The 14,728-nt window shown below is 39.0% G+C and overlaps 1 protein-coding gene across 4 annotated transcripts in view; it reads right to left on the minus strand.

The window, feature by feature from the left end:
* FAM118B (family with sequence similarity 118 member B) overlaps positions 1-14,728 on the minus strand; it is a 45,735-nt gene that overhangs the window by 3,221 nt on the left and 27,786 nt on the right. For all 4 annotated transcript variants that reach the window (XM_077756577.1, XM_077756574.1, XM_077756575.1 and 1 more), the window contains exons 4-6: positions 6,496-6,723; positions 4,266-4,394; positions 2,694-2,979 (exon numbers count right to left, since the gene is read on the minus strand). In XM_077756577.1, the coding sequence (XP_077612703.1) occupies positions 2,694-2,979; positions 4,266-4,394; positions 6,496-6,723 (643 nt within the window). The remainder of the gene's footprint in view (positions 1-2,693; positions 2,980-4,265; positions 4,395-6,495; positions 6,724-14,728) is intronic.

Genomic DNA, 14,728 nt, shown 5'->3' on the forward strand with positions numbered 1-14,728 from the left:
AAGCAAAAATAAAATATTGGGGATACATCAAAATAAAAAGCTTCTGCACAGCAAAAGAAAGGCAAAACTAAAAGGCAACCTACTGAATGCAGCAGAAGACATTTGCAAATGACATATCTGATAAAGGGCTGTATCCAAAATATATAAAGAACTTATAAAACTCAACACAGCCAGCTCCCCCCGCCCTTTCAAATAATCCAACTGTCTTTTAATTGGGCAGAAGGGGCACCTGGGTGGCTCAGTCAGCTGAGCATCCGACTTCAGCTCAGGTCATGATCTCACGGTCTGTGAGTTCGAGCCCCACATTGGGCTCTGTGCTAACAGCTCAGAGCCTGGAGCCTGCTTCCAATTCTGTGTCTCCCTCTTTCTCTGCCCCTCTGCCACTTGCGCTCTGTCTCTCTCAAAAACCAAATAAACAAAAAAACATTAAAGAAAACAAACAGGCAGAAGAGATGAACAGACATTTCTCCAAGGACGACCTATAGATCGCCAACAGATACATAAAAAGATGTTCACCATCACTTACCATCAGGGAAATACACATCAGAACTAAAATGAGATATTACCTCACACCTGTCAGACCGACTAAAATCAACAAAAGAAACAAAAGGTGTTGAGAGGAGATAGAGAAAAAGGAACTCTTGTGCACTGTTGGTGGGAATGGAAAACTGGGGCAGCCATTGTGGAAAGCAGTGCAGAGGTTCCTCAAAAAGTTACAATTAGAACTACCCTATGACGCAGCCATCACACTACTGGGTACAACACTAATTCCAAGGGATACATGTACCCTGTTTGTAGCAGGAGTATTTATAATAGCCAGGATATGGAAGTAGCCCAAGTGTCTATCACTTGCTGAATGGATAAAGGTGTGTGTATGTGTGTGTGTGCGCGTGCGTGCGCGCGCTGGAATATTACTCAGCCATAAAAAGAATAAAATCTTGTCATTAGCAATCATATGGATGAAGCTAGAGAGTATAATGCTGAGCAAAATAAGTCAGAGAAAGACAAATACCATATGATCGCAGTCGTGTAATTTAAGAAACAAAAAAGCAAACAAAGGGGGCAAAAAGAGAGAGACAAATCACAAAACAGATTCTTACCTACAGAGAATCAACTCAGAGTGGGTGAGGGGATGGGTGAAATAGGTGATGGGGATTAAGGAGTGTACGTGAGGTGATGAGCACTGGGTGATGTATGAAAGTGATAAATCGCTCTACTGTACATGTGAAACTGATATAACACTGTGTGTTACCTGGAATTAAAATAAAAACATTTATAAAGGGAGCTTCTGGGGCACCTGGGTGGCTCAGTCGGTTAAGCATCTGACTCTTGGTTTCATTTCAGGTCATAACCTCAGTTTGTGAGTTCGAGCCCCACATTGGGCTCTGTGCTGACAGTGTGGAGCCTGCTTGGGATTCTCTCTCTCTCTCTCTCTCTCTCTCTCTCTCTCTCTCACTCGTCCCCCCAAATCTCTGTCCCTCTCCTGCTCTGTCTCAAAATAAATAAGTAAAATTGAAAAAAAAAAAAAGGGGGGGGTTCTAAAGTCTTTGGGAGAAAGGGTTGACCTTGTTTTTTTTTTGTGTTTAGTTGTGGTGATGCCGTTTACAAGCCAAAGCATAGCCATTGATGTATAAGAGCTTGTAGAACTTCTCATTATAGGAGAGTTCCACTTGAAGCAACGGGATTCAGAAAAGAAATCAGGGAATAATAAAAGATTTAGGAAAAGTTCTATATTAAAATTACCTATAATTTATTAGGCCCCCCTAACATGCATTCATATTGACAATGAAAATACATATGAACATATAACTTTTCAAGAATATATACTACATATGACAACAAAGTTTTATTGTTTTTGTTCTTTTTTTTATATTTGAGAGAGAGAGAGAGAGAGAGGGCTCACACCAGTGGGGAAGAGGGGCAGAGGGAAAGAATCAGAGCTCGATCCCATAAACTCCCGATCATGACCTGAGCCCAAATCAAGAGTCAGACACTTGACTGAGACTGAGCCACCCAGGAGCTCCTATTTTTTATTATTTTTTTAAAATTTTAATATTTATTTTTGAGAAGAGAGAGACCGAGAACGAACAAGGGAGGGGCAAAGAGAGAGTGAGACACAGAATCTGAAGCAGGCTCCAGATGTGGGGCTCGAACCCATAAACTGTGAAATCATGACCTGGGCCGAAGTCAGACGCTTAACAGACTGAGCCACCCAGGCATCCCAAATTTTTTATTTTTTAAAGTTTATTTAATTTGAGAGAGACAGAGACAGCATGAGTGGGAGGGGCAGAGAGAGTGTAAGAATCCTAAGCAGGCTCCACACTCCCAGCACAACACAGAGCCCAATGTGGGACCTGAACTCACGAAACCATGAGATCATGACGTGAGCCAAAACCAAGAGTCAGACACTTAACAGACTGAGCCACCCAGCCACCCTGAAATCTAAATTTTAATTGCATTTCACAGACATTTAGTGAGGCTGAATATTTTTTTATTTTTCTCACTTCTATATTAAACTACCTGAATACGTCTTGGTCCACTTTCCTAATACCCAAATCACATTTTAGTCTAACCCGAAGACTATGTTCTTCCTTCATAATATGGTTGGGATTATAGTCCTTGTGTTGGTAATGATTTTACTCATCACAATACATAAAAGGAGCTGCTACTCTCAGTCTTGAAATACATCTTACCTGATCTACCCCTCGTGGAGATCTCACATGTCAGTCGCTTGAAATATTCTGGGAGATCAGCATATTCATTTCCATAGGAGATGACCTTAATTCCTTTGTCCAGCATGTTTTCTCGAAGCTTCTTGAACTCATCCACATCTCCTCTCCGAACCAGCATGAAATGTTCTAAGTCAGATTTATGCTTCACAGCCTCCAGAAAAAGGGCTTGGAAAGTGGTGTCATCCACAGTCCAGCCACAGCCCAGGAAAAGAAATGACTTGTTCTCATACAGTTTCTGAATCTCTCTCTTGCAGGAAAAGAAACAACATATTAAACGACACTGTGAGTACACACACAAGGACACAAGGCATGTCCAAAACAAAAAAGTCAACAGGCTCACAACTACTACAATTGGCAGACTGTGATGAGCACTTAACGAAAATTTAAGAAGGTATATTCATTCCACAAAGGAGTCTGATCTTGTTTATTCCTATAAGTTGATGACTAGTCTAAAATTTTACCTTTACCCAGCATTCCACTACTCTCTATTCAGGCTTTCACTGGGCTGACACTGGTCTATTGGCTATATACCTACATGCCCAGAGGCCATAAGGCAATGAGAAATGTTCAGTATCTCTTACTCTTTCCATTTTCTGGATCATATTTTCTTTTTTGCTTTACAAACTGAACCAAGGATCACCAGGTAAGATCATTCCATCACCAGATTTGCTCAAAAAGAGTCTGAGACACTTAGAACATCAATATGTGTGTATATGTACATATAAATACATCAGAAAGGATTCTGCTTAAGGGATCACTCAATGTCAATAATGGATGCAATTAAAACCAATGTCAGGGAAAGCACAGGTGAAAAAAAGTCCCTAATGCTTTTCCTGGTCTTTCTTTTGCTACATTAGGTAAAGATACTATCATCCAGTCCTGAAAACAGTCAATATATACCATTCTCAGAGTTGCAGAGTTGGGGGCCAGTGAATTTTCCCCACATATCCCTGGCCAGCGAGTGTTTCTGGTATTCACACATACATATGAACAAGACTAAAATTTGTGTCCCCAAAACGCAACAAGCTTTTCTATCACCCCATCTAAATTTATTCATTTTTTTGCACTGAGCCATAAGTGTAAGTAAGTGTGATAATTCAATACAAAATATAAGCCCATCACCATTCACACACAGTCTCTTTAGAATGTATGTTCTAGGAGCGATTGGTCAGTAAAAAGGTGCATAAATTGTTTTTGTCCGAGAGAGGGTTATTAATACTACATCACACCAAATGACGATGAAGGGTAATAACATATTCTCTGTCTGCAAGGATGATGCCAATGACAGAGTGCCATCTGCTGGCTGTCAATCAAGAAAAAGTAAAATCCTTCAGGTCTTATGCCTGAAGAGACGAAGAGACGTTCCACAATTTCTAAGATGGCCTGCACAACCACAAGCTACGAAGCACAGAAAGAATGTGTAAACTTCCAATTTTAACTCCTGGGGACAATGTTATCTCATGAAGACCAACAGTACACTTAGAGGTTTCCCAGGAAGACCTTGTTGAGACCAGCGAGATCAGTACTACTCACCATAACCTCGGTGTTCCTGAGCACGTTCTGATACCCAGCTGGATGCAGGACAATGCCACTAGGATTGGTGTAGACCCCATGGATATGTAAGACGCTCAGCTTCCGCTTCTCCTGAGCCCACTCTAGAACCTGCATAACACAAATACACCTCAACCAGGTTGGCAGGGCTGAGCACCTGCTTAAAGGTCCCCACAGGGAAGAGGCTGTTTGATGGATTAGGCTGCTGACCTAACTCTTTATATCATAGGGCAAGAATGCAAAACCCAGTGTGGCCTCAGTTTCCATTTCAGGTATGGCTCTTAGGACTGATGGCAGCCACGTCTGGGAACTTCTCTTTGGAAGTAACTATCAAAAATGAGAGATTACGTGTCATCATGTGCAGAAACGACACGGCTCCTACCTCTAGTGAGATACACGACAGCCATGGATGGCCGTTTCAGTTCTGATCCCCAAGATTCCAAGCCTCCTTGTGTCCAGGCCCCGTGTAGTCCCTTCTCACACTCACTATAGGTTTGGCCACTGCCCTGCTTCAGCCAATGGAGTGTTAGCAAACACAACACACGCAGCAACTTGAAAAATGTTGGCACGAGTCTTTCTTTTTTGCTGCTTTTGGAACCCAGTGACCATGTGAAGCAGCCTCAGCTGGCCTGCTAGAGATGTCTGGCCAAGCCAAGTGCCTGCACCACCGAAGTAGAGGCAAGGCCATCTGACACTACCCAGCCTTAGTCTAACCTTCAGGTAACTGCAACCATGTGGGTAACCATGTGGGTAAAACCAGCAGGACTGCCCAGTTGAGCCTCTAAGCCCAGCTCAAATCACTCATTCACATTATCATGTGCAAATAAAATGTTTGAAGCTCCAGGCTTTTAGGGTGGTTTCTTATGTAGCTGATAAACAACTGAGGAAACGCTTCAGACACCTGAGTTACCTCAAAGGCTACCAATGAAGAATGATCACTTAGTGACAATGGCAATAATAGCCACCTGTGGATGCCATTGTTCCATGGACTCAAGGCCCTGAGAAAGCATAATTTTCTTCTCTTACCATTCTAGAGAAATTAGGTATGGGTCAGGAAAAATAGTAAAGAGGCAGAGAGATACTGAGTCTGAATATCACTAGGGCCCATTCTGACTACCAGGCAATGGCTTTAGCCACTAGACTTCAACATGGCCCTCACGTGAACTAAAAATACCAAGCAAATCTTGAGGTTCCACGATGAAAATGAGAAAGAAGTTAGCAAGTCTGTTACATATTCTTAACATCTGAATTCCTTACGAAACCTGACTTTGAGGTCAGCAAAATCACGAGAAATTTCAAGAATGGTACTGTAGCCACTACTCTGGCAGAGGCAGTGGACTGGGAAGATGAATGCCAGCAGGTGAAACCCTGTTCTATCCAAACTCTAGTTATTTGGCCTCTAGGTGGGACACAAAGGCAGGTTCCTTGGAAAACAAAGTGTAGAAGGAAAATTACAAAAGTACAAAGCAGGGCATGAGAAACCTGGTGGCATTTCACAACCTGGTTTTTTCTTTACTTTTCCTTCTTCAATCACGTCTCTGACATCTTTTTATGGTGATACAAATATTTTCCCTTTCATGGCTTCACCGTATTTCAACAATTAAGTAAATGCTGGTGTATCTACAGAATCTCCTATTGATGCTAGAGTTCAAATTACAAACTCAAGTGACCATTCTAATAAAAAAGCCTTATCTTATTAGTTGACCTAATATCATGGTAAGTGGTTTAGATACAGTATGAACTATATTAAAAAAAAAAAAGTCTCCTGAGGTTTCCCCTGACATTACCTTTACCCAGTATCACTTTGCTTTAAAGTTGCTCTTACAGACATTATAAAGTAGTTTTCATACATTTCCAATAGATGTCATGAAGAATATATCCTAAGAGAGAACTCTAAATCAGTATTACACTCACCTGATAGTTGCAAATGTGAGAGAGATCTTACAGTTGAAATGACTTTCTATAACCTTGCTTTGAAATTCAGTGAAATTGTCAAAACTCACAGAACTGAACACTTTCAAGATCTGTGCATTTTACTTCATGTTGATTTTATCTCAGAAACCAAAAAAATAAACACCCAACCAAAGACAAGAATCTTCCCTTCTACCTCAACATAAATACCAGTAAGTGTATAATATACCAACTAGAAAACAGTTTTTTCTGAAGATACAACCCACTAGCCTGAAGAAAAGACTAATCCTTTACTTTTTACCTTTTTCTCATCAGTAAGGTCAAGGGATTCGAGTTGTTTTCCCTGATCTGCTGCATACAGTTCCAGGAGATTATCAAAATTTGTAGTTAATACTAGGGCTCCATTTTCCATCAGGTGGAGGACTGACTGAAGGAGCTGTTTTCCAGAATCTTCCATCTTTGACTCCAAGTCATCAAATACTTCATATAAACAGTCTTTGAAAAATGTGGATCGAACATTACTAGTTCTCTGGGGAGGGATTTGAAAGAGAAAAATTAATTCTAGGTGTTTTGGTAGGTCATTTGTTTCAATTACAATTATATAACAAATTTTTGAAGAGAACATTCTGTACTTAAAATAAGGATAAAATACTATCTACCTCAAAGAGTTATAAGAAGAATAGGATGATACATGCCAAGTGCTTAGCACTTAATAAGTGATTGATGCTATTACATCATATGCAAAAAAACCTTAGTTCTCTAAATAAGCATTTTCATAGATTAAAAGACAGTTCTAAAATGTGGTGTAGTGTCTCTTTTTCTAATCCTCGGTGCTTTTTACAGATGCTATGGATTTAGGAAAAACTGATTACTTTCTTTCTCTCTGCCTGTTTTTTTCCCCTAGCATAATTCAGGAATTCATTTACAGATATGCTAGGAAAAATATTTTGTATATAGCAAAGGTTATCGAAATTGTGCATTTGCCAATAGTAAAAAAATAGAACTCATTAATGAGTTCTAAACAGACTTCCTATTTCTTTACCTATGGTTTATCTGAATAAGTACTCTCCCAGGTTCATTCTGAATGTATGTAAATGTCAAGAACTAATGAGAAAATATAATACAAACCTCAGGTAGGAAGGTGGCTTTCATTTTTTTTAATTATTATTTTTTAATTAAAATTTTTTTAATGTTTATTATTTTTGAGAGACAGAGCACGAGTGGGGGAGGGGCAGAGAGAAAGGGAGACACAGAATCCAAAGCAGGCTCCAGGCCCTGAGCTGTCAGCAGAGAGCCTGACGCTGGGCTTGAACCCATGAACCACGATATCATGACCTGAGCCGAAGTCAGACACTTAACCAGACACTTAACCAACTGAGCCACCAAGGTGCCCCAGGAAGGTGGCTTTATAACTTAAAAGACACAGTGGCCCCAGGGACACAGGAATTTCAAAGGGGAAGGTAGCTATGTAATGTGCTACAATAAATGTCTGATCCCTATCTTGTTCCTGCAATACCGTTTCATTAGATAATATCAGAGTAAGAATCAGTTCATAAAGGCCCCAATATTCCCCATTCAACCTCCATGCAATTGCAATTAGCTGCTAGACACATAGATAATGGGCTCGTCCTGTTTTTCCTCAAAGTGGTCCCCCTACCTTCCTGGTTTCCTTTGTGTATCTTTCTAATAGCACAATATTCAGAGAAAAATCTGTTTCCATGGAACCACATAAGCACATTCATAAAATACACTTCCATTTGCCAAGTTCTTCTCCTAAAGTTTCCAGGCATTTTTAAAAACTATCCATTCTTTAAAAATCATACCACTAAAAAATGGTAAATATTTAAACTGTAGAAAAACTAGAGCACAGAGGTGAACAGCACCTCTATTTGATAGTGAGACACCCTGAAGTTTATCTTGTCTGTCAATCACTATTTCATGCTGCATCTACCACTAGACAGGCTTCTTATTATACCTTATCGTCAATGGGCTCACAGATCCTCTTATAGGACTAACTAGATGCTAGAGACCATATTCATGTGACTAAGAATGTGGCTCATGTTTTTTAACCTGTCCATTTTCATTACATAATGGCATTAATAATTACATCACATTCTAGCAACAAAGAGACAACCAACTGGAGACTCTTAACACTTTATCAGAATGAACAATCTGATCAGAAACTGTGAAGAATGTACAACCCATTTATCCTACAGTCTTGCAGTCCCATTTTGAGGAATATACCCCACAGATATACTTCAAACAAATGAAATGACATACACAAGGTTATCACTGCTCTGTTACTTATAGCAGTAAAAAACTGGAAACAAGCAAAGTATCCAGATGTAGGAGACTGCTATGGCCAAGAACCCATACAAAGGAGGCTGGTATGGAAAGATCTCCAGATTATACTGTTAAGTAAAACAAACAAGGTGCAGAACAGTACCTTTAGCATGGGGTGCCTGGGTGGCTTACTTGGTTAAGCTCAGGTCACGATCTCTTGGTTCATGAGTTTGAGCCCCACATCAGGCTCTGTGCTGACGTCACGAAGCCTGCTTAGGATTTTCTCTCTCACTCTCTCTCTGCCCCTCCTGTGCTCTCTCTCTCTCTCTCTCTCAAAATAAATAAATAATCTTAAAACTAATCTATTTAAAAAATAAAAAAAGAATGGACCTGTTGACATGGGGGATGGAGGCGGTGGTGAGGTAAGAATATCTCCTTGTTTTATGAAGAGGAACACTGGAAGGACACCCAAAAAGCTAGTAAGACTGGTGACCCCTGGGGGAGGGGTGAGTGTGGGAAGAGGAGGGAGACAAAGACATGGTGGAAATGCAATGCTGCAATCTATGTAAATCTTTTTAATCATTTTGGTTTCCGAAGTGTGTGTAAATAATACCTAGTCAAAAAGCAAAATTCAGTCTCAAATTAAATAAAAACTACAGTGATATTAAAAACTTCCTTATTGTATTTTATATCTTCATTTTGTACTCTGATTCATACACACACAGTTATATAATACTGTATTCTAGAGCCAGTTAATCATTATGCACACAGATAAAAACACCTGAGTATACAATCCGGTAATCAGGAGTATGGAATATTTCCTTGCTCCTAAGGAAAGAAATACAAAAGGTCAAAGCCTGGGAATAAATGTTTAGGTCATTTATTTCAGTTAACCATCTCTTAGTTCGATTTCTTTAAGTTATCACATCTTGCGTATCAACACCGAGAGGAAGGAAAGAGACTTCTGCAGCTGTACTGATTTCCTCAGACTTTAAAACGAACATTTCTCTCTCTGGAAGCATGTGACCCTAGAACTAAATTTCCCACCAGCAGTCTAAGCAAAGACAAAGGAATAAAAACAAACAAGGAGGTCCCATGGTCAAAAGGAAATGCCAAACTCCTACGCAATTTTATGGACATGTTCTCATTCATTTAAAACAGTGAACTGAATCCAAAGCTACTTCATTTCCTTTTACCCTGTAACTCTCATCATTCTGATGCCAGATACAGTAAAAAACAAAATCCTGACTCTTTCCCACCAAGGTTATTACCATTTATAGTGCATTTACTATGTTCCAAACACTTTATATACATTATTTCACATGGGTTAAGTAGTATTAGCCCAGTGTTTACAGGTGCAAAAATAGACTCTGAGGAGTTCAGTGATTTTCCCAGGCTCCTAGTTCATTTAAATGCCAAGACTGATTCTGAAACCCAAGTACTTCTCTCCACTGAATGTACAATGTCCCTATAAGAAACTGGCCCAGTAGACAGGTCTATTAACACTGCCATATCACTGCTGTTAGAGTCTTTTAAAAAAAGGAAAAAAGAAAAGGGACATTTTCAAAACACGTAAAAGTAAAAAAAGCATAATGCCCCCTGTATACCCATCATCCAGTTTCAACAATTACTGCACATGGCCCATCTTACTTAACCTAAGCTCCCCTCTACCCCTATATCACACCCCTGCCACCTTCTCCACTTCATGGAATTTTTTCTGAAGCAATTCCCAAGCATCATTTCATACAGATACTTCAATAGTTCCTTAAAAGATAAGGACTCCCCTTTACATAGAAAACAAAACTGCAATACCACCTATCGCACCCCCCAAAAAATGCAGTAATATTAATTCCTTAATACCAAATACCTAGTGTTCAAATTTCAAAGTCTGTGTGTGTGTCTTCTTAAAATTTTAAGTTTCTTTATTTGAGAGAGAGCACGCATGAGCGAGGGAGGGGCAGAGAGAGGGGAACAAAGGATTCTAAACAGGCTCTGCTGACAGCAGAGAGCCCAATGAGGGGCTCAAACTCAGGAACCATGAGCTCATGACCTGAGCTAAAGTCTGACACTTAACTGACTGAGTCACCCAGGTGCCCAGTGTGTTGTTTGTTTGTTTTTTAAAGCCTCTGGGTTGCCTGTTATTTTTTTCTTACATATCCTCTATTAAAGTGGTTTTCAAGATGTGATCTATGGACCTCATGGATCACTAAGATTCTTTAATGAGTCTGCAAAGTAAAATTATTTTCATAATAACATTAAGGTTTTTGTCTTTTAAACTGTGCTATTTCCACTGATGGTACAAAAGCAATGGTGGGTAAAACTTGGTGCCTTAGTGTGAATCCGGACGGTGGGTCCAGGCTGTGCCAGTCATCACTGTATGCTTCACTACCAAAGACTTAAAGTAAAGAAAAAAAATTCAGTTTCCCTTAAGAATGTCCTTAATGAAACAGTAAAAATTATCAACTGTGTTAAACCTTGGCCCTTGAGCACATGTCTGCCTTAAAGTCTGCGTGGAGAAACAGGAGCTATGCACAGACCACTTGTGCTGCAGACGGAGTACGATGGCCATCTGCAGGCAACGCACTGGTGTGGTTGAGCTGTAAGCTCGACTGGCCACCTGTTCTCATCAAACATCATTTTTGCTTGAACGAATGACTGACTGACGGACTACAGTTATTCAGACTTGGGTTGTCTCAGGCATTTTTGCAGAAATAAAGGGAGCCTGCCATTTCAAGGAAAACAGCTGATCACTGCTGCCATGGCTGCCAATGACAAAAGCTGAAACACCAGAATTTTAGAAAACTTTATTCTGCTACCATAAGTTTGACTGTTTCCAAATACCTCTGTGAGGGATGCTGTTATTAATGGATGCAATTTTGTTGACTCTGTAGTGAAATGTGTCGATATCTAGAAGATATATACAACTCAGCGAACCAATATTTTCCAAATGACAAATGCATGATGCTGCAAAATGGTGAAAGATGGGGGAAAGATTCATCCTGATGCAAGACGGCAGGGCACGTGGGTGGCTCAGTTGGTTGAGTGTCTGACTTCAGCTCAGGTCATGATCTCGCGGTTCCTGGGTTTGAGCCCTGTATCCAGACTCTCTGCTGTCAGCACAGAGCCCGCTTTGGATCCTCTGCCACCCTCTTTCTCTGGCCCTTCCCCACTCACATTCATTCTCTCTCTTCCTCTCTCTCTACCCCCCCCAAAGTAAACAAAAATTTTAAAATAATAATAAATAAATGCAAGATAGATCATGGATTTTAATGCAACAAAATAAGAAAAGTTTAGATTCCATATTAATAGAATTATGGATGAATACGGATTTGACTGGAGATTCCATACTGCTATTAATCTTTAGGAAGGAAGCCATCACTTACGGAGTTTTCAGTGTACTATCAATAATAAATATCTGTAATTATCTAAAAATACTATTAAAATACTTTCTTTTTCAACTACGTATCTGTGAGACCTGATTTTTTCCATATATTTAAACTGAAACAACACACACTATATAATACAGGTGTGAGACTTACAACACAGGCATGAGACTAACGGTTTTCTATTAAGCCAAACCTTAAAAAGATTTGCAGAAGTGTGAAACAATACTATTCTCCTCACTTTTTTTTGTTTGGGAAAATATAATTTTTCAGAAACATGTTAGTTATGTTAACACATAACAGGTTTACTGTTACTTTTTTTTAAAACTTTATTTGTTTTGAGAGACAGCAGGAGAGGGAAAGAATCTCAAGTAGGCTCTGCACTGCCAGCACAGAGCCCAACATGGGGCTCCATCCTACAACTGTGACATCACGATCTGAGCTGAAATCAAGAGTTAGACGCTAAACGAACTGAGCCACCCAGGCACCCCAGTTTATCACTACTTCTAAGTGAACTAATATTTTAAACACTTCTCAGTTTTTAACACAGTGAATATTGACAAATATACTCCACATAAACAAAAGTTATTTGAGAGTCTCAAAAACTTTTAGGCATATAAAGGAGTCTGGAGCCCAAAAAGTTTGATAATTGCTCCTCTAATGCAACAGACACTAACCCACAACTACACTTTCAGGCTAACAGTAAATCTTCATCCAATGAGAATTAGTGACCCCAGTCTGGTATGTCTGGTAGGTATACACTTATTGACACGGACTTTAAATCTCATTACTTTCAATCATAACTCACCCGACTAGCAAAATCATGTTTTCTGTTCTTGGGAGAGCGTGGAAATGGAGGAGAGAAGGCTACAGACAAGACAACAGAGTGGCACAGCCTAGTTTGAAACACAACTTCCTCACCCACAGACCAATCTTCCTAGTCCGACACAGTACTCTTTTTCCTTGAGCTCTCTTTCCTTTTTTCTTCTCAGAAAGATAACATTTTTTAAAATTAACTGGCTGACACACTTCCATAACACTTTTCCCTTATATGTTTTGGCTATATACTCTTCTACTGACTTTTTAAATGAGGATAATTTTGGATTTTTTAGACATTAAAAAATTATGTTTTCTTTCCTCCCTCCTCTCAAGCGTACTTTAACAGATATTAAAATAGCCACTCTCACTTTCTATTGATCAGTGTTTGCATCATACTGTTTTCTATCCTTTTACCTTTATTTCTAAAGCTGTACTGAGATACAATTTTCGTAACATACCATTCACTAATTTGAAGTGTAAATTCAGTGATCATTTTTAGATTTACAGATACTGTAACTGTCACTGCAGTCAATTTAGAACATTTCATCATATCAAAAAGAAACCAGGTACTCTTTCAATATCACCCGGCTGCCCTCCATCCACGCTCCCGTCCTTAACAAGTACTATTAGACTTTCTCTAACAGATTTCCCTATTCTGGACATTCTGTATGAATGGAATCATTTAATATGTGGTCTTTTGTAAATGGCTCCCACTTAGCATACATTATACTAAGGTTATTAATGTTGCAGCATGTATCAGTACTGAATCCCCTTTTATTGGCAAGTAGTACGTCATTGTATGAACGTACCACATTTTGTTTATTCATTTGACAGCTGACGGACATCTGGATTATTTCTACCTTTTGGCTATTATGAATAATGCTATCAATGTTTGCTTATAGGTTTTTGTTCGAACATATGTTTTCATTTCTCTTGGGTGTATCCAGAAGTGGAACTGCTGGGTCAGATGGTAACTCTATATTTAATTGTTTGAGGAACTGCCAGACTGTGTTCCACATTGTCCACACCATTTCACAATCCCAGCAGTGCATGAGGATTTCAATTTCTCCACATCCTCGCCAACACTTAATTATCTGACCATCTGACTCTGGCCATCCTCGCCCCAGTGAAGTAGCACCTCAGATGGTTCTGATTAGTATACTTTTCATGTGCTTACTGGCCATTTTCCTTGGACTGTCTATTCAAGTTCTTTGCTACTTAAAAATTCAATTATTTACCTTTTTATTATTAAATTATAAAACTTCCTTATATATTCTGGATACTACGCATTTAGGATATACAGGAGCTGCTAATATTTTCTCCCATTCTGGGTGGCTCTCTTTTCACTTTCTTATAGATAGTGGGCTTTGAGCCTAACAGATTTTATGTTTGGGAAAGTGCAGTGGATCTATTGTTTCTTTTGTTCTTTATGCTTTTTTGGTGTTATGTCTAAAAAACCGCTGCCAGATCCAAAGTCATTAAGCTTTAAATATATTTTCTTCTAGAGTTTTATAGGTTTAGCTCCATATTTAGGCCTTTAATCCATTTTGAGTTCATTTCTGTATATGGTATCGGACAGAGGTCCCATGAGCCCTTTAAAGCCTATTAATTATTTACATTATTCCAGGTTGGTAACAATTTATCACAACTAAGGATAAGGAAATGAAAAGAGGACGTAAAACATACTAGGTTTCTGAAATGAGTCATGAACCAAGGGGAACTCTTTTATACTAATGCTTAAGGACACTTCTTTCCTACAGGCCCTAGGGCCTGGGAGGAGGGCATGGGAATAAACACTAATAATTTACTTTTTCGTGAGTAAGAGATATATTTTCTTCAAAAATATGACTTAAGATTTACAACATGCAAATTAAAAAAATAAAAATTTTAAAATGCACTATAAGCTAACTAACTTAGATATAAACAAAAAAAATAAAAATAAAAAGATTTACAACATGCTCTGGCTACACTATTTCCAAATATATAAATATATTAAATGAAACCTGATTTTGAAGGCATTTTGAAGACAATACAAGACAAGGAGGCCCT

This window comes from Crocuta crocuta, unplaced genomic scaffold (assembly GCF_008692635.1).
Source record: "Crocuta crocuta isolate KB4526 unplaced genomic scaffold, BGI_CrCroc_1.0 scaffold172, whole genome shotgun sequence".
Taxonomy (NCBI): Eukaryota; Metazoa; Chordata; class Mammalia; order Carnivora; family Hyaenidae; genus Crocuta; species Crocuta crocuta.